Source organism: Sinocyclocheilus grahami, unplaced genomic scaffold, assembly GCF_001515645.1.
Source record: "Sinocyclocheilus grahami isolate Dianchi unplaced genomic scaffold, SAMN03320097.WGS_v1.1 scaffold55.1, whole genome shotgun sequence".
NCBI lineage: Eukaryota > Metazoa > Chordata > Actinopteri > Cypriniformes > Cyprinidae > Sinocyclocheilus > Sinocyclocheilus grahami.
Window position 1 is genome coordinate 602,483 of NW_015505234.1, and position 21,023 is coordinate 623,505.

At 36.2% G+C, this 21,023-nt stretch overlaps 1 protein-coding gene and 1 long non-coding RNA gene across 3 annotated transcripts in view; one reads left to right on the forward strand and one right to left on the reverse strand.

Moving 5' to 3' along the window:
- LOC107583905 (uncharacterized) overlaps positions 1-463 on the forward strand; it is a 1,976-nt gene extending 1,513 nt beyond the window's left edge. The window contains exon 3 of the long non-coding RNA XR_001609077.1: positions 388-463. This is a non-coding gene — a long non-coding RNA (uncharacterized lncRNA). The remainder of the gene's footprint in view (positions 1-387) is intronic.
- Positions 464-615: 152 nt separating this feature from the next.
- Positions 616-21,023, reverse strand: part of LOC107583731 (ran-binding protein 10) — a 32,416-nt gene continuing 12,008 nt past the window's right edge. Inside the window, exons 3-15 of one of the 2 annotated variants that reach the window (XM_016270027.1) lie at positions 20,457-20,509; positions 16,054-16,221; positions 15,883-15,905; positions 14,238-14,422; positions 13,988-14,100; positions 10,815-10,923; positions 8,862-9,010; positions 7,239-7,431; positions 6,916-7,052; positions 5,646-5,791; positions 5,252-5,363; positions 4,914-5,055; positions 616-3,315 (exon numbers count right to left, since the gene is read on the reverse strand). In XM_016270027.1, the coding sequence (XP_016125513.1) occupies positions 4,925-5,055; positions 5,252-5,363; positions 5,646-5,791; positions 6,916-7,052; positions 7,239-7,431; positions 8,862-9,010; positions 10,815-10,923; positions 13,988-14,100; positions 14,238-14,422; positions 15,883-15,905; positions 16,054-16,221; positions 20,457-20,509 (1,519 nt within the window). In that variant the 3' untranslated portion in view covers positions 616-3,315; positions 4,914-4,924. Of the gene's footprint in view, positions 3,316-4,899; positions 5,056-5,251; positions 5,364-5,645; positions 5,792-6,915; positions 7,053-7,238; positions 7,432-8,861; positions 9,011-10,814; positions 10,924-13,987; positions 14,101-14,237; positions 14,423-15,882; positions 15,906-16,053; positions 16,222-20,456; positions 20,510-21,023 lie in introns of both variants that reach the window. The other variant, XM_016270026.1, reaches the window with a different exon arrangement.

Genomic DNA, 21,023 nt, shown 5'->3' on the forward strand with positions numbered 1-21,023 from the left:
GTTTGGGTGTGTGTGTGTGTGTGTGTGTTGGTGTGTGTGTGTGTGTGTGTGTGTGTGTGTGTGTGTGTGTGTGTGTGTGTGTGTGTGTACACACTTCAGCTTGTGGAAGAGCTGTTTGATGAGCTTTGATTGATCATGTGACTTTCTCATCACTACCTGTTTTTGGTTGTTATCAGTATTACAATGGTTCAAAACAGATGTTAGTACTTCAATATGCTGGTTTATTAATATTACATCAGTTAATGAAATACGTTTTTTTATTGTCAATTTAAGTTAAGTCTGTAAAACCTAAAATGGTGCTACCATATTTTTAACGGTGAAGTTCTGGCAACCACAGCTACCGGTATTTTACCGTAAATGTCACCGATTTTTTTTTTTTTTTTACAGTGCAGGAGCCTTTATCAATATATAAACCATGAGTTCCCACTTCCAGACAGCCATCACTTACAGGAGACACCCAACATCACTGCTGAGACTCATTCTCAACCTGTCGACGAGATCTGCACGTTGCTACACATATGATCCTGAGCCATATACATTTTATGGACTCTATATAAAATGTGCAGGAACAATTCAAAGAAACAATAACAACAGAATAACACAAATCAGACACAATTTGCTCATGGATGTGTATTTTAATAAAAATAATTCTGTCAAAATTAAATGAGTACAATATTTCTTTATCATGTTTCCAGTACATAGGTATGTCTCTTTTTTTTCTTCTTTTGTTTTTAAAGTGTTTTTCTTTTTTATGTTGTTTTAAAGGTTTTAAAGGTTCATGCTAAGTAGAGGGTAACTCATTTCACAATTTCTCAAAGAGAACTCAAATAAAATTAAAATCATATTAGAAGTAAATTGTGCACAGCTTGCTGTACTCCATTCTGCCCGTCCTGCTCCATTGTCTTTTGAGGCAGGAACATCACCACATGACTAAGAAGATATCGACAAAGAATTTGACTACTTTCTTCCCTTCCATTTATGTAGGTCCCTATTTAAAGCCAATAAGAAGTTCTATGATGGATTATTTTAAAACGACAATATTCATTATAGGTGGTTAGATTATGATGAGTTCCAAAACATACTTGGCATTAAAAAACCAGCCCATGACAAAAGATCTACAACGTACATGTCAGTAGAAGAGTGCTTCTATATAAACTGCAATTTTGTAACTCAAACATAAGTAAAAAGTTACACAAGATGTCCCCATGCAACATGATACCACCATTTAACAACCAAATGGACCCATTTAGCGGAGTAAAATGGTAAAACAAGATTCTTAGGGATCAGGATGTGTAAAATTCCCGCACCACACAATCAGACTGATACATAAACACTGCTAAAAACAAATGGTGGGGCTCCAAAACAGTGTAATCTGTTATTTTACTTTGCATTAGTGCCTATATTCATTATGTAACTCCAAAGCTGGGAAGGTCAACTTTATTTTAGCTACTGAGGAGCATGTGCAACCTTCCAGCGATGCTGTGACCTCTGACTTCAGCCAGATGATCTGCAGGTCAACCTGCACTACACATACCTTCCGTTAAAACGCCTGTCTTGATACAACAAGCTAGACAGCACTGACCTAAGAGTAAATGAGGTATAACTGAAATGAACAAAAGCTGGTGTAGATATGGGAATGTAACAATCTCATGATGGCCAGCAGCAAAAAATGTGGGAAATAAAATTGGCTAAACTACATTCAACACCACAGCGGCGTGCTGGCAAGTAAAATGCTGGGTTGACATGGGATCGATTTATAGTTTTTCCTTCAAGGATGATCAGATTTGAAAAAAAGAAACACAGGCTGCTAATGGGAAATAAAAAGTGTTAAGTGCCCGAGCCAGTTAACATCACATTTACAAAGGACATCGGGGAGGGAAAAAACCAAAACAATTGCACTGATATGAGGTCGAAGTGAAGTTCTGGAGCAACAAAGATGATTGCAATTTAAGGAGATGTTCTAGGTGCTAAATAAGCAATAAAAATTGTTTTTGTTTGTTTCTGTTCATTTGCAGGAACGCTGGGTCAGTCAATTGTCTTGCACGCTGCAAGTTCATACTCGGTCCCTCCATTACTGAACAGGAGAGGTAGACAGATACAGTAATGCATCATGTGCATTAATTGAAGTACAGTGCATCCAATGGTAAGAAACTTGAACAACAGTACTTAACAGCCAATGAAACAACCAATAACAAGTTGAAACGGTGTCAGTTTGTAGTTATTCATCTAACAGGAAAACTATCAACAGTGACACTATTCACATGGGTATAAAACGTAAAGACTTTGTATACGAAGTTAGTCTGTAAGCTTCAGTGGAGCTTCTCAGTAATCAAACTACTGCCCTTAATTTTCTTTTGTCAAAAATTTTGCGTTTTTATTTGGTACAGCCACACAAATCAGAAAACCACTTGTTAACTTCAATATACCTAACTTAAAACTTAAAAAGTGAAGGTTGACATTTGCATGATACTCACTGCTATAAAGATGGTAAAATATAGGTAAAATAGATCAATTTTTGGGCAAAGGTCTATGGTTGAAAATATAACTCATCTACATTGGACCCAAGGACAAGTCTGCGTCGTCGTCACTGTGTGATTGTGTCTAATGAAACTTGTGCTGGTGTCTGAGATACTAAAGTAGCTTAAAAGACGCTAGGAGTCATGCGTTATCTCACCCTCTCTCGCACACTTACGCCAATGAAAATTTGTAAGGTCACACTTAATTCACGTATGCGCACCATACGTCCATTTAATTTCTAAAGGGGCTGTTAAGGTTGACCAAATAAAAACAAAACTATAGATTTTGCTTGTACATACAAAAGGACCTGCTTAAAAACCCACAGTATGATCTGGTGAAGCAACACCTGTGTCCGCAAATATGCCGACTAAAGAAAGGTCTGTCTAAATACCTGAGCTCTGACTGAGAAAAACCAGAGTGCGTAGCTCAAATTTTCAGTAGGAACTTACCTTTATGTATATTTTTGATATGGTACGCTTGAAATACTATGCACTGAATTCACCCATGAAAAATAAAATAGTTTTGGAAGTTGATTTGTTTCAAGATGAGCACAACAAACGGACAAAATATAAACTAAAATAAAAATGACTAGATAAACAGAATAATTCATTATCTTTAAATAGTGTCACACAATTTGTATTTGATAATACTAAATTAAAAAGAAGCCTCTCTTCTCATGTTTCTATTCATTCTGCTCGGCTGCCTCTGGCAAACGGCAAGCGACACAACAATTCAAACGCGTTTTCTTGTCATGGCATCCAACTGGAAAGTCCTCCTCATAGCTGTCCTGAACACTGCCTGAGGGAAATACAAATGGGTTATGTATTTAACAGACAATAGGAAAAACTGTGATATTTTAATAAAAAAAAATAAAAAAAGTAAACTAACAGCAGAAAAAGAGGCTAAGTAAAATAAAAGTGATTTTGCAAAAGATTGAACACTTAACAAGACCTATAAATGTGTATTTAAACATGAATAAAAATTCAGTTGTCATATTTATTGATGTTGCATGGTCTGATTTACTTAATCTCGTGCACCTTTACACTATCAAAAAGAAACCTCCAATTAGAAGCAGATGTCTGGTTGACTATTTTCTTCGAATGTGCGAGACTTCTGATTCATTAGCAGGCAAATAACTAGCAGAATAACAAAGAGCAGTAACCTCTAACACTATTTGTGCTTAAAACCAGTGTGTTTTTGATGATGATAATATATTAAAATAATATGACAATATCACAGTTTGCAATATAAAGGACTGTTTGTTTTCATACAGCTAAAATAACTGGAAGCGAATGACCCTGGAAGCCTCACACATTCAAGTTACAAATGGCCGCACCTGCTCTTATGTTAAAAATAAGGCAGATAAGGAATCAAAAACTAAAATGATACTGAATTAAAATAAAACTACAAGTGGAAAAAAAGCTAAGTAAACTAAAACAATAAAAAGGTGAGCTTGGTAAACACTAGAAGAACAAAAACTAAACCGGACCTATAAATGTGCAAAAAAATATAAACAAAAATTCAATAAATTACAGAGAAATGACCTTTCGGGTTTTTTTTAATTATTATTTATTAATGCTGCATGGTCTGATTTACTAAATCTTGCTAAACTTTACAAGACCAACCACCCACCAATTACATTTCACATTTTCTGATAAAGTGTTGTGTGTCTTGCTATCTACAGAATAATTTATGTTCCCAGTAACACTATTTGTGCTAAAAACCAGTGTGTTTTTGATGATGATAATATATTAAAATAATATGACAATATCACAGTTTGCAATATAAAGGACTGTTTGTTTTCGTACAGCTAAAATAACTGGAAGCGAATGACCCTGGAAGCCTCACACATTCAAGTTACAAATGGCCGCACCTGCTCTTATGTTAAAAATAAGGCAGATAAGGAATCAAAAACTAAAATGATACTGAATTAAAATAAAACTACAAGTGGAAAAAAAGCTAAGTAAACTAAAACAATAAAAAGGTGAGCTTGGTAAACACTAGAAGAACAAAAACTAAACCGGACCTATAAATGTGCAAAAAAATATAAACAAAAATTCAATAAATTACAGAGAAATGACCTTTCGGGTTTTTTTTAATTATTATTTATTAATGCTGCATGGTCTGATTTACTAAATCTTGCTAAACTTTACAAGACCAACCACCCACCAATTACATTTCACATTTTCTGATAAAGTGTTGTGTGTCTTGCTATCTACAGAATAATTTATGTTCCCATGTTAAAAGGGATGAAAAATTACATTGAATTAAAATGAAAACGCAACTAAAACTAATCCTTTTCAGAAACTAATTTTGACTACATTTACAATCAAGTTCCTGTATAAAAATAAAAAATAAAGTATTTTTCAAAACTATAATTACCTTGGTGCTCTCACCTGGACTGGCGCTAGTGCAAAAAGTTGTCGACTCTGGCGAAGGAGCAGGAACCAGAGCGAACCCTGGCCATCAGCTGCACGCACTCCGTGGCCTGACCCAGAGCCAGCATGAGTGGAGGCTGTTTGGGCAGATTCTGAGACTCTGAATGAGGGAAAAGATCACCGATAGTAAATATGCAGGTATGATAATAACAACCTGTGGCCATGTTACTAGACCATTACAAGCTAATTTATCGGTCTCATGTGACTGCAGCCACATTTAAATTAAAAGGCCTACATAAGCAATCATGTTCACAGAACGTACTAGTGTGTGATCTGAGACAGCCAAGCAGCCTTACCCAGAATAGCACTGTTGAGAGCGGAGCAGATCGCCTCTCTTTGCATGGGGTCCAACTGCTGGCCCACGGGGCAGTTCCAGGGGTCTGAGTACGCCAGCAGACTGAATGCATCCTGAACACAAACAAACACATTGGCGAGTGGGCACAAAGGATGCAAGTGTACTGCTACCCACAGGGCTATTCAACTTTCCACTTCAACTGTGTATTTACATCAGCAACAAACAAGAGGCAGAGGAGTTGAACAGATTAGTTTATATGCTCAGAATTTTATTGCAAGTCTAAATAGACCGCTTCACCAATATTTAATATAAAACACAACAATCAAACTGATGTGTTATGATTGTACAATATCACTATAACGCCCTACTCTTCTCTTTCCCTCCATCCCTCCTACCTGCAGCATCTTTTTGTGAGTGGCGTTCTTGCCGTACTGGCGGCAGAGCTGTTCGCTGAGGGCCTGAAGCTCTCTGCCGAACTGGATCATTCTCTCCGTGGCCGCCTGGTTTCCTCCACACAGCTGTCTTGAGCTGCAGCTGTCATCTAGAGGAGCAGACACATTGCAATGAAACCACCGATATGTTTGCAACTCTAATTTCACAGCGCACATAGCTATTGTGGTTAAAAAATTGCTTCAATATAGTACAGCTGGGAAATCTCGCCTAAATTGTTTTATTAATCTGAGGCTATGTTTAATAAGCAAGTGGAACTACTGGGAATGCAAATATTGCCAAATGTAATGTAATGTAATACAATATAATATAATAAATAATATAATATAATTCAAACATTTAAGTTTTTTAAATGTTTTTGAAGTCTCTTAAGCTCACCAAGGCTGCATTTATTTGATCTGAAATACAATAAAAACAGTAATATTGTGAAATATTATTACAATTTAAAATGATTGTTTTCAATTTGAATATATTTTAAAATGTAAATTATTCATGTAAAGGCCATTACTTCAGTCTTCAGTGTCACACGATCCTTCAGAAATCATTCTATGTTGATTTGGAGTTCAAGAAACATTTCTTATTATTATCTATGCTGAAATTGTTCATATTTTTGTGGAAATTGTGATACCTTTTTCAGAATTATTTAATGACTAGAAAGTTTAAAATAAAATTATTTATTTGTTATAGAAATATTTTGTAACATTATAAATGTAATTTTAAGGCATCCTTGCCGAATTAAAATATAATTATTATTTTTTTTTAAAGTTACTGACCCCATAATGTTCAACAACAATTAATATAATATAATATAAAAACAATATTAAAAAGTCCTCAATATAATAGTCTGAATAAAATGTTTAAATACATTTGAACCATTTTCTCAAATCTAAGCAAAAAAACTAAACAAAAAAACCTGAGCACTGGGTGCTATAAAAAAAAACTACACACTTTACAAAAACTTTGCAACTACAAAAGATCACACTCTCTCTTTGTAACCTTGGAGAAAAACATTTAATGGGCTGAATTATAGAGAAGCTCAATTTAGCAGCTCTCAAGGGGGAGAAGGACAGAGAAAGCAGAAAAAGAATGAGTCCCTTCAGAGAGAAGAATGAAAAAGGGATGAGAAGAATATTTTTTAAAAGCCGTTCTCACAGCCTGTTGAGTATGACTTTGAAAGTCCTGCATATCTGGTGTGCATGGGAGCATGTCCCGTACCTGCTACTCCATTGCCAACACTGCTGTCATCCGCCTGCAGGATTTCCTGGTGTTTATATGTGCCATTCATAATGCGAGTTGAGCTTTCTGTCACGCCGTTGCTGTAATGTTCTGCCTCAATTTCCATCTCACTATCACTGTCAACACACAAAAATACACAGTCAACAGCAGAGCTGGTCTCTCGAGAATGCAAGTACACAATATTTGTGAAAAAATTCAATTTTATATGCGTAGTCTTGCTTGCATGCAACTGCATATTTTGTTTTTCTGTCTGGCTTAAATTCAAACCCGCAATCACCATCACAATCAACAACAACACAGACCTAGTCTCCTGGTTGCTGGTGGCACTGTGGGGCTGTGACTTGGTGGAGTCGGTAGAGTTAGACTCTGAGTAATTGACGGAGGAAGGAGAGGAGGATGGAGAGGAGGAGGCGGAGCTTACACCTGTGTATTTGTTGTGGCTCTTATTTTTGTTAGTAGGGGTGACCCCGTTACTGCATGTGGGACTGTCTGCTCCTGAGTCATGAGAGAAAGAAACAATGAGAACTAGCTTGAGAAACAGTATGAATGAAAGTGCATCACTTCAATTGTAAGTTACATAAGCCACCCAACTGCAGTACAGGTGAAACAAGTGATTCAATAAACCATCTGTTCCACATCTTTTATGAATGTGTTCTCTTGGAGATGTTACTCATGGAATTCTGAATTTGAATATCTGTTCTTCACAAATGTCTATACATCCTTCAAACCTTGCATCTTGGTTTAATCAATATTTGGGCTAATTTTGATTAATGCTTTCAGCTAACAATTAAGACTAGTTGGCTCAAATAAGAAATCAATTAATAAATATTAAATAAATTAGATTTGTAATTAAAAAGATGCAACTAAGTACACATCATGGTGGTACTTGTTGAACTGAATTTAGTATATTAATCAATTGACTGTAATAATAATAATAAAAGAATTAATCAATGATTAACGGTTTCTAATTGCATAGATTTCTACCCTACACTTTTTGGAAAAGTGTTAAACAGTTCAAGACTATTTAACAGAAACACTGTAGACATGGGTGAGCACAAAAAATCATTAATAAATATTAACGTCATATGTGACCTCAAACTAAATAAAAACTAATAATAATATGGTAACACTTTAGATTAGGAAACACATATTCACTATTAACTAATTATATTTTCCCTCAATAGACTCCTCATTTGTGCTTATTAATAGTTAGTAAGGTAGTAGTTAAGTTTAGGTATTGGGTTGGGTTAAGGGATCTAGAATATGGTCATGCAGAATAAGGCATTAATATGTGCCTAATAAGTACTAATAAACAGCCAATATGCTAGCAATATGCATGCTAATAAGCAACTAGTTAATAGTGAGAATTGGACCTTAAAATAAAGTGTTAGCAATAATATTTAGCAAAAAAATGAAGCCTATTTTAGAAGCATTACAAATGTTTGCACTGGAACATTATTTACATATAAATATAATGCAAAAAAATAATTCTCATTACTGTAATGTGAAAAAATACAATAAATCTTAATAAGCATGAATTCATTTAGATCTATAATTAAGAACATTTACGAAGTGCAACTGGAAGTACACAACGTGGGATTTGTTGCACTGAATTTAATATATGATGATTTTAATATCAAAAACTGACTGCTGTATTAATGTAATATATAGATGTTTTTATTAATGATGATTTATTTATGATAACTTTTTTTGTAATAATGTTAATGAAAATTGGTTTAAATGTCATGCAAATAATGTCACGATTTCAATTTGTTTTCCTTTATGCAAAATACTATTCTTGTTTTTTTATTTAGATTCTGGGATGAAACAAGGATTTTTTATGACACAACCAAATACATTAAATCACAAAGTGCTTAGCTTTTAAGTAACACCAAAGATGTTAGTGTGGAGTGTGTCAGTGTTACCTGTGTTGTGCAAGTGAGCATTGGTGGCTCCGTGCCGCGGGCTCAGGTTGGGGGAGCCAGGATAGCTGTCCTGTGATTTAGGAGAGTGGACACTAAAGCACCGTACCTCACTATCTGTACCATTCACCATCTCCACAAATTGCCGACACCTAAGGGACAGCAGCAAAAATCCCTTTTATATACCAGTAAGATCTCACACACAAATACACACTCACTTCAGACCTGCCAATCCAATCAAATGTCTGTCAACCAGATTTCTGTTATCCATTATGCCTACTGACTGACACTGTCAGCTCAGCAATCCATTAAACTGTCTGCTTGTCATTCAACTGTTATCCATCACAGAGACAGAGAGTGGAGTCAGCTCTCACTGCTTCCTTCCCACACATCCTGGCACTATTCCCACAGCAGCATCTGACATCTGATGACATCCAACAGTGCAATTAAATAATAACATGCATGCACCTCCATGTAAGACTTATATATATATATATATATATATATATATAAATCTGTTTCACCTTTATGTCAAAACAAAATTGCAGCCAAGCAAACGTAACTGCAATTGATTCCAAAAAGAAGTTTAACATTGCACAGAGGCAGCGAATGCGCCATAAATGCCAGTAACATGTTGAGAAAAGGGTTTATTGCTCCGTAGTGCTTAGACTGATTGTCTGAATGCAGTTTGCTTGAGGAACAAAGATCAGGGATATCACGTTTTCAATGCATGACAAAGAATTAATAAAAGGATTGTTCACCCAAAAATTAAAATTGTGTCATCATTTATTCAACCTCAGGTTGTTTCAATCCTGTATGAGTTTCTTTCTTCTGTTGATTGCTAATATTTTAAAGAATATGGGCAACCAAAGAGTTGATAATCTATAGTATATGGGGGAAAAAATACTATGGAAGACAATGAGGACAATCAATTGTTTGGTTACACACATTTTTCAAAATATTACCTTTTTTTGTTCAGCAGAAGAAAGAAATTCATTCAGTTTTGGAACAATTTGAGGGTGATGACAGCTTTTTAATTTTTGGGGTGAACTATCCCTTAAAAACCTAAGAACAGAAGTCTAACAGAAGTCTTATAAACAATGTTGAAAACAGTTGCTGCTTAATATTTTTGTGGAAACTGTGATACATTGCTTTCAAGATTTTTTTGATGAGTAGAATGTTCAAAAGAACAGCATTTATTTGAAATATAATTTTTTGTAACATCGTCAATGTTTCAACTGTGACTTTTGTACACTCCCGTCTGCCAGCCGAAACCAAAACTAACTATTTTCCCCATTTTCTCTCAATAACTTGTTTTTTTAAGTGAAAGTAGATATACAAACCTTTCCATTTCTTTAACTTCAGCTATTGTTTGAAACCACTAATTTTAGTAGGTGGATCTTCTAATTGCATGCAATTAAAAAAGTAATTGCTCCCTCAGCGAGATAAATGTTTGGAAATATGGCCTGCATATTATAAATAACATCCACAATTCAACAGAGTAGCTGACGTATGACTTGTAAGCATTACAAAAAAAAAAGAAAAGTTAGTTCAAAGGCAGCTAATTTTCCACCTTATGCAATAGTATGACTAATCGTATCAGAGCAGCTCAGACCAAAGCAACCATGACCCCTTTTCACCCAGTGTGTGTTTGCTATAAAGAAAAGTAACAAAAATAGAGCCAATTCGTCAGAATGACCATAGGGCACTTTAGAACCTTCATTCTGTATAACACAGAGTTAAAGATTGCCCTAACCTCAGACTGCATGCTTTCGAGGTATGCATGCACTATGAAACTCCAGAAAGCTGTGGATGTTCGAATACAACTGAGCTCTACTGATCCCCAGAGTAGAGAACACATTTTTCACCATGTTTCGGGATTTAAACAATTCCTCTTGATCCATTCCAAACAAAATTGCCCACACATGGTTCTCAGAGGCTGGTAGACATACTCACTTCAACATGAAGAGTAAATTGGGATTGTGTTCTAGGAGTCCAGGGTACAACTGCTGTGTTGCGTCAATGGCTTCTCCAACACGTCCTGCCAATACCAGCTTCTGTATTCCTGTAAGCACATAGAAGAAACAACTAGTGTGTTTTGCTTTTGTTTTGTTATTTTTTATCACTCGATAGTTCTCTCTAAGGTCCACTTACAATGTTAGTAAAGTGTTTTGAGCATTCATTATTTAGTTTTATGATCATTTTCCTCATCTCTGACCCTTTTAAACAGGTGTTTTATTACTCTTGTGCTTTTAAGACTTCTATGTAAATGCCCTCCTCACAGATTAAATGATAAATGGCACTTACATGAAAGCTATGGGTTTGCTGTCCGAGGGTTTACTGCCAATATAGCTTTTAAATACTCCTTCTGTAACAGCCTCTTTGCAAAGCTTGAATCACACTGCGACAGATTCGCATAATAATGTATAGTGAAATATGCAGCCCTGACAGTTAAAGGGTTAGCTCACCCAAAAATGAAAATGAGCTTGTGTTTTACTTACTCTCGAAGCATCCTAGGTGTATATGACTTTCTTCTTTCAGACGAATCCAGTCGGAGTTATATTAAAAATTGTCCTGGCTATTCCAGGCTCTATCATTACAGTCTGCGGGTGTTGCAGTTGAATAGTCCACAAGTTGTCAAATAAAGCTTGCGCATTCATAATAAAACATGCCGCAGACGGCACCGGGGGATGAATAAAGGCCTCCTGTAGCGATTCCATGAGTTTTTTAAAGAAAAATATCCATATTTCAAACATAATAAACACTTTCTCTCACTTCCGCTGACTGTCATACACTGAAGCAGTTCCGGCGGATGACGCAGCACGTATGCGCAGTGCGCGCGCCTCTGAGGTATGCTAGTCTCGCAAGTTTGTTTGTAGGAGCAAAAGCAAAGTTTCCTTACTTTAGCAAAGGAAAACAAGTCTCTTATTCAACCCCCGGAGCCGTCTGCGGCACGTTTTATTATGAATGCGCAAGCTTTATTTGACGACTTGTGGACTGTTCAACTGCAACACCCGCCGACTGCAATGATAGAGCTTGGAATAGCCAGGACAATTTTTATATATATTTTTTATGATAATACCAACTTTCAGCATTAAATTTTACTCCTATAGACTCTGCCTTTCTTTGCGAGCAAAATTACACATAACATTTAATTCATCTCATGGCTTACACTGAAATGCATTCAACAAGATTTATTAAATTCACTCAGCTGTAGCCAGTGCCAGATAACCAATTATGGTAACATTAAAATGGAAGAAGGATAGGCTGCAAGTATCATTTGATATGTTAAGAGAAGCTTTGACACATTTTCAGTCTATTGTGAAGGTTGCAAAAGCAAAATATTTCTCGAATATAATTAATAAGAACTCAAAAAAGCCTAATATTCTATGTAATATGATTAATAAAGTGATTTTTCCTGCGCCTACTAATTGTCTCGAGGCTACTCAAAAGATGTGTGAGGATTTTTTGCAATTCTTTGTAAACAAAGTTGATAATCTTCGGTCACAGATTATACCAGCAACAACCTTTCATTCCGAGTTAAATCATCAGAGTTCATTTAGTAGTTTTGAACCTATTTCTTTACCTCAGTTGGAGCATATATTAAGGCACACTAGACCTGCTGCACATCTGTCTGATCCTCTTCCTCCTCGGCTGTTGTTAAAATTGTTTGATCTTTTAGGTAAAACTCTTCAAATCTCTTTTTAAAAGTAGTTTAATTAATGGAAATGTTCCTGCTTGTTTTAAACATACAGTAGTGCAGCCACTTCGTAAGAAACCACATTTGGACTTTACTGTTTTAAGTAATTACCGACCTATATCGAAATTACCTTTCTTATCGAAAATTTTAGAGAAGGTTGTTCTGTCTCAGCTTGCGTCATATTTAGATAGGAATGCTGTAATATCCTTTGATGGACTTGATCAGTGTTTAGGTCAGATACGAGCCTGGTTGGCAAGCAATTTTCTTCATCTTAATACTAATAAGACTGAGTGTGTCGTTTTTGGACCTTCTTCTGCTTCTAAGGAAATGATAAGTAGGTTGGCCGCTATGAAGATAATTGTTTCAGATCATGTTAAGAATTTGGGTGTTATAATGGATTCAGCCTTAGTTTTAGATAAACAGGTTACTAGTGTTGTGAAGGCTGCCTTTTATCAACTCAGAATTATTTCTAAACTGAAAACATTTCTCTCTTTTAAGGACCTGGAGACTATTATTCATGCCTTTGTGTCATCACGCATCAATTACTGTAATTCTGTATATACAGGTATTTCACAGGGTCAATTATCTTGTCTTCAATTAGTACAAAATGCTGCTGCCAGACTTTTGACTCACACAAAGAAGAGAGAGAGAATTACTCCAGTTTTGGTTTCTTTACACTGGTTGCCTGTAGAATTTAGAATTGAATTTAAGGTTTTGTTGATGGTTTTTAAAGTGTTGCATGGCATTGCCTCAAAATATACTGTTGACCTATTGATTCCTTATCAAAATTCAAGAAACTTGAGATCTTCAAATCAGATGATTCTTTATGTTCCCAAAACAAGATTAAAATCAAAGGGTGATAGGGCTTTCGCAGTGGCTGCTCCTCGATTATAGAACCCTCTCCCAATGCACATTAAATCTTCCCCATCTGTGGATGCTTTTAAGTCTAGATTGAAATCGTACCTTTTTGGTAGAGCTTTTAGAATTGATTAGAGGGACCAGGTTTTACATTTTAATGTTGAATCTTGATTGTGTGACTGAATGTAATGTTGCTGGAAAGCACTTTGGTCAACGGCAGTTGTTTTAAATGTGCTATAGAAATACAATTTGTATTGTATTGTATTCATTTGAGTGTTCATTACTGCTTAAATCAAAGATGCTTTACTATAACTCTAACTGAGAAATTGATAAAATACTCATAACTCATCATCCAAAAAAGCAATGGTTTTGCTTATTCCGTAAAAAATTAAGTTCCTCGTGATGGTTATATTTTCCTATACCCAAACCACAAAGGACATGGGAAGATCTGAACTCATTACCAGTGTTATGTCTACATTAATTCTGTCACATATTCAAATCACACAAGATATAATTATCAATTTATTTATTTCCATTCATTTTTAGCTAAACTAGTTGACTTCGTACTCACTCTGTCTGTTTTTTATGGAGGTTTGGTCCTCTTGGATCATGGTCTCTGTGGCTCTGGAAAAAGCCATTGCTGTGGCACAATACCCATGATGCACTAGGTAGCTGGACACCATACTGCAGATATAAACATAGAAAGGTTAATATGGGGAGAAAAAACATTAAGAATCACGAATTTGCAGCGTAACATGAATTAGATGTTTTTAATAATCTTTTAGACTGCTGAATTTATTATTAGGTGACTGGCAGCTCACTTCTGCAGAACAGACTGCCAGTCTCCTAGTCTTTCTCCGATGGGGAAACGGGCAATCATGCTGTGGATCTTGGCCCTCCATTCGCTCATGTAGTCCTCAATGTCAAACACAAAAGGCTGCTGGCCAAAATTAGCATCTACTATCTCCCCTGGAGTCTGTAGCCCTACTGTGGGGTACAGGTTAGGCTGAAATGAGAGACAGAGACAAAAAGAGAGAGCTGAGAGTCTGCTCAGAATGTCTACACATACACCGTCAGTAATTCTCAGCACAGGGGATGCTTCAGTCACACCTTAACTGGCAAGGCCTCACCTGAAGCTCCATACAGAAACATAAATTATAATCTGTGCTCAAAATTAGACAACACCACACCATCAATCTCCCATTAAAGGTATTCATTTAACAGACGCAGAGTGACTTACAAATAATGAATGCTACAATGCAAGCGATTCATCCTAGGGGGAAAGTAACATGAGAACTGCTGCAATACAAAGATCCAAAGTTGGGCAGAAAAGTACAAGCTAGAACAAAGATACAGGCATGATAGAGGCCTTGGATGGCGTGAAAAATAAAAGTATCATGTCAATATAGGCATACATTTCCAAAAGCCTGAGTTTGTATTTTTGATACAAACATTTTCATATAAAACGGTCCATCTTCTTTACTGATTTGAGAGTGGTGTCATTTTAGTATTACTTATATACTAGATTATATATTATACATATTAGTTAATTTTAGTTTGTTTAATTTTGCCTTTTTTTTTTTTTTTTTACTTATGTTTCAGTTTTATTAACAGTAGTACTAGACAACTAATTTTCGTTTTAGTTTATTAAAGGGGTCATATGATGTTGCTAAAAAGAACATTATTTTGTGTATTTGGTGTAATGAAACAGCATCACACACGGCGGGCTAGAGTGAGCGGCGACAGCCTAGAGTGAGCAGAGGCCGGGAGCTAGAGTGAGGAACAGCCGGAGGGCTAGAGTGAGCAGAGGCGGTGGGCTTGAGAACGGCGCGGCCTGTGGATTCAACGAAGGAGCGTCCGGAGGGCTTGCGGCAACCACATGTGACGATCCCGGGCTGGACTCCGCTTCATCCACGGTGAAAGCCGATCCGGTGATCCACAGCGCAAAGTTGTTGTATTTCCTCAGCGACCAGCACGGATCAGCTCCAGGCATGACGAAGCAGATATCGTCCTCTTTTGGAAGGCCAAATAAAGTAGTTTTGCTTTCACAACGATACACACAGCGCCTTTACGACATGGCAGCGGCGGCAACAATACTACAGCGAGAATAAAAGTTAAGCCTTCTTTCTTTGCGTGAACATTTGGGCGGCGTTATGCAAATCTTCCCCCCATCATGACGTAGACATGTGGGGGCGTGTTAGAACGAGCCGTTTTAGGTAGGCGTGGCTGACTCTTAACTTTTATAAAGAATATCTCTTTGGATTTGAGACTTTAGTCTTTGCAACTTTACAGATCTTCTTTATGCACCAAGAGCTTGTAACACTCCAAAGAGAAAGGAAAATTGAAATTGCATCATATTACCCCTTTAAGCTTTTCATCTAATATTTATACTTAATTTTATTAAAATAAAAAATCATTTTAGTTTTAGATGACACTGTTTAAGAGAGGTCTGTGTGCTTTACTTACTGGCAGATCTGTGAAAGCCACACCTGGAGGGAAAAGAACAGCTTAGTATTGTGGATTCTGAGATTACATAAGAAAGATATCAAAAACTTTAAGTTGAGCACCGAAATTGATTTCTAATGATTTCAGCATTAGTAAGATTTACTCTTAAGTCATTTTTCATTAAATTATTACCTAAACTGTGCCCATTCTTGGTGTAAAAGCATGTGTTATTGATGAGGTTCACGCAGCAGCCAATGACGTCGCCTGTTGTGAAGGTTGGGCCATACGGTTGGCCAGTCCCCGAGGAGCAAAAGGAGTGTCCATCATCACCATGGTAACCATAGGAGTGCTTGTCCCAACCTGAGGTGAGAGAGAGAAATGCAATCATTAAAATGGGTAGCTATCACTTGGATTCAAAAACTGCATTTCCTGCACTGATGTTTGGGGCAAATCTGTGGAATTCTGTATTCTGAATTCTGTGAATATAAACATGCTAAAATATGTAAGACGGCGATGAGAGTACAACACTTTTATTGGAAGCTGAAAGCATAAGCAAATTAGCCGAAGTATGTAATAATCAAATATGCATGGGATGTCAACAATGGTGTTGCACTTATGTAGAGATCTAGGAGGGCACAGATTTCGCCTGCTAATAAGGAATCTTGTTTCTGCCTCTGCTCTGATCACAGAGCTGAGTCGGAGCTGATCTTAAGCCTGCAGCGTTTGATATGCCATCTGGTCTACAGCATCATAAAATAGTGCTTCTTTCAGAAATTATGAGCTCCATTCCCATTATTGTGCAGAAAAGAATATGTGCTGGACCCTTGCTGGGTAGGCAGCAAAACTCTGGGATAAAATAATAAGGGTGGACCACAGCAAAAACACACTTAGGTCCTGACTGTAACCACCGACAATGGCTCTGGTGGGCAGAAGTTGGCTTTCCAGCTGTTCTGAAACAAGCACTGCATTTATGACAGGCGCAGTTAGAGTTTTTTGTAACAACATGAAAAAAATGTCCTTTAAAAGGCTCCATACATCCACCCTGAGGCTCGTTCGGTGGGCAGCTGGACAAGCCTGTGTGTAAATTTTACAAGACCATTTGAACAATTCATTAAACCTTGCACTGCCTCAAACCACCAAGAGGAGGAGTCCGTCTACATCACTGACCGGGCCGATCTGACTCAAAACATGAATGTTGGCAGACAATTATGATTAGTACATTATAAGGTGAAAATTTTTAGGTGAAAATAGAAATATAAGGTGAAAATAGAAAATTTTTCTATTTTCTATTTTTTATTATCTGTGTTTTTGTTCTGTCACTGTCATTCTGTTACACTGTGGAGCTTCTGTCATGAAAACAAATTCCTCGTATGTGTAAACATACCTGGCAATAAAAACTCATTCTGATTCTGATTCTGATTCTGATTCTGATAAAAATGGTATTGCGTAAGCAATTATATTTATAGTCACTATGTGAAACAGAGTAAACAAGTGCATTCTGTGAATGGCAGACTGAACAGATGCAAGAAGAATGAAAAAAAAAAAACACAAAGTAAAGCAGAGGCTGTAGGGGGCTTGTGGTGTGGTATTAGATTAATCTGCAGAGCAGTGCGGGCAGGGATATTACTCCTAAAGCAAAGCTCAGTGTTCCCTTCATGCTAATGAATTGGGCAGAACTCCAGTATGGGATCAGAGACATGGAGGTCAGCGGGACGCGTAAAACCATTACATTCAAATTGCACACATACCCACACATGCACACATGCAAACATACAATGTGCCAATGTGCCATACATTCTCATAAGAAACTACAGTGACTTCAGTGACTTAAGTGAAAAAAAAGCACAAAGAGAAATGGCAAGCTGATTAAAGACATTATAAGCTAACATAAAATAATAATGATAATAATAATAATAATATATACACACACACACACACACACACAAACACATTAATGAATAAAATATGATAAAAATGTATATATATATATATATATATAGTGGGGCAAAAAAGTATTTAGTCAGCCACCAATTGTGCAAGTTCTCCCACTTAAAAAGATGAGAGAGGCCTGTAATTTTCATCATAGGTATACCTCAACTATGAGAGATTTGATAACATATACATATATTTTATAGAATGTTTTCATATACATTACTACACATTATCACATTTTATATAGCAGCCTATACATAATATAAATATACATATATATTTACATTACATTTAAATTATATATTTATTATTATTCATACTTTATATTATTAATTGTATTCCATTAACATATTTATTATATTTTATTACCCATTTTTTTATTATATTAAATTACTACAATTTTAATACATTTGTAGCTGGAAAAAAAATATTGCCGTTATCATCTGCTTTCCAATGAACCAGCTTTGTTCTATAACACACAATTACAAAATACCCAAAATGTAAAATGCAAAACATCAGACCTCATGGAAACACGAATTTTCCAGCATAAACTCTAGCAGCAATCCAGTAACCTGAACTGAACATACATTACAGCATCCCAGCTCTAGTCAAGGAAGTACCTACAACCAGAGAAAAAATATCATGCTGTTGGCTGTAAGCACTAAACACACCAGAAAATACACTGGCCACCCGACATGCGTTTTGTCTACAATTCCACTATATTCCAAAACGCTCTGAGACAAAGAGTGGCTTATACAGAGCACAGGGGTCAATAAACACATAAGTTGTCATCAGCACGCACATGCCGAATAGGCTAGATTGCTTCGAAGCGTTTTAGTGGCCTCAGGCACAGTATAGAAGCTAACAAGCAAACGACAAAGTCACTTGATTGGTCAAAGGGGTCACAGGAGGGTGACATAAACTCAACTGTGCCCAAAACTCCTCTCTCTATTTCTGCATATAGACCTTTCTCTTATGCTCTTGTCTAATAAATGCTACCGTTTAAAAGTTTGGGGTCAATTTCTATTTCAAATAAATTGCTGTTCTTTCAATTTAAAAAAAAAAGCATCACGGTTTCCACAAAATTATTAATCAGCACAGCTGTTTTCAACATTGATAATTATAACAAATATTTCTTGAGTACCAAAATCAGCAAATTAGAATGACTTCTGAAGGATCATGTGACACTGAGTAATGACTGCTGAAAATAATTGACGCTTTATAGATAAATATAGAGCTAATATGTAATGTGATGTTTCTACAGCAAGATGTGATTCACACGCTGAATCCATTTTAATATTCTTCAAAACAGGTTACTAATTTCATTAGTGTCTACTTGCATATTAAATCTTAATGAATGTGTCAACCTAACTAAAGCTAAACTTATTTACACCACCTGTTCAATTCGGTGTTTAATTTAGCAACACATTTTGATTTAAATTTAATCTGTTTTACTATTAGATTACATTTAAATTTAGTCAGATTAACTTTACGTTGTCAAATCATACATGTGTACAAACTGATAGAATAAAGCAGCCAACATATTTTTCAAATTCCAAATATTGTGTATACGAGTGTGCTCCACATACTACAGTCGAAATATTCAGTCACATTTTCTTTATGATAATTCAAGCACATTTCATTTGGTTTTTGCAATCAAACTGGATTATGTTTGGTTACTGTGTCATTTTTCATTCCAGTTAGTCATTTAAATGAACTGGTTCAGTAGCAGCTTGACGTCCTCTGGCGTGTAAATGGATTCTCTTTGAGAATGAAACGATTTTTTCTGATTAATTTTAGCTTTTTGTATGAATAATTATGACAAGGCTTTGTGATCTCAGAACATTCTGGACACCAGGTAAAATCCATTGAGGAAAACCAATAATGAGATCTAGGTCTGCTCTACTCTCCTTCCTCTCCTTTCCTTTGAGGACTCATGAGAAAAAAAACACATCACAAAGTTATTTCCTGAGATTAAGGTGCACAGAAAAAAAAAACCTTGAGATGTCTCTGCATTTGCAAGGTCATTCCCACAGCTAATGTTTTTCAGGACATGTTGAGGCCCGTTCTTGGCCTGAATTATAGTCTTACTGTGATAAAAAAGATATTAAAAAGTGAAACACAGAAAAAGTAGGAGACAAATGGTCTTACGCTACAAGACTATAGCCAAAAGTGAACTGTAAAGTCAGCATTGGCCTTTTCATGAAAGGATTCATCAGTGCACACTACTGCAAAGAAAAAACGTCTCCGTATTCTTTAATCAAAATGTAATAACTTCTCTTTTAATCTTCAAAGCTCTTCTTCCTAAACAACTTTCCTTTTTAGCTCTCTCCAATCGCCTGGCTCCATTCTGGTATGTAACACCCACTTTTCACAATCCAATCATTCCTGATGGATGAAATCAAGTCCCTCCCTACTTTTTTTTCTCTAATATTCTGCCAGAATCAAAAGGGGTTATGAACACCATTTGTTTTACTTAAACACACTTAATATGTTAATACCAAATAAAGTTACTTTTTAAGTGGCCTTTTTTGTGGGGTACAGAAATGTAACCTCACCCGCTCATTAGTCACCCACAGTTCACCATGACCCGTAGTGAACAGCTCATCCCTTTAGTGTACATACAAGCACACACACACACACACACACACACACTTACTCACCAGGCAGTCTGTTCATGTTGACCCCCTGGGCAGACAGTCCAATTCCCATGTACCTGCAAACACCAATGAGAGTGGACAAATGTTAGCTTCACTAAAAATAAAGACTTTGATAAACAATGAGACTGCATTTAAAGGAACACTCCACTATTTTTGAAAATAATCATTTTGCAACTCCCCTAGAGCTAAACAGTTGAGTTTTACCGTTTTCGAATCCATTCAGCCAATCTCCGGGTCTGGCGGTAGTAGTGCTGGGCGGTATACCGGTTCATACCGAATACCGGTGTTTATTTTTCTTATGATATGAATTTTTTAAATACCGCAATACCGGTGTCGTTTAAATAATGTTCAGAAATGTTAGCTTCACTAAAAATAAAGACTTTGATAAACAATGAGACTGCATTTAAAGAAACACTCCACTATTTTTGAAAATAGGTCATTTTGCAACTCCCCTAGAGTTAAACAGTTGAGTTTTACCGTTTTTTTAATCCATTCAGCTGATCTGCGGGTTTGGCGGTACTAAGACCGACGGAAAATTAAAAGTTGCGATTTTCTAGGCCGATATGGCTA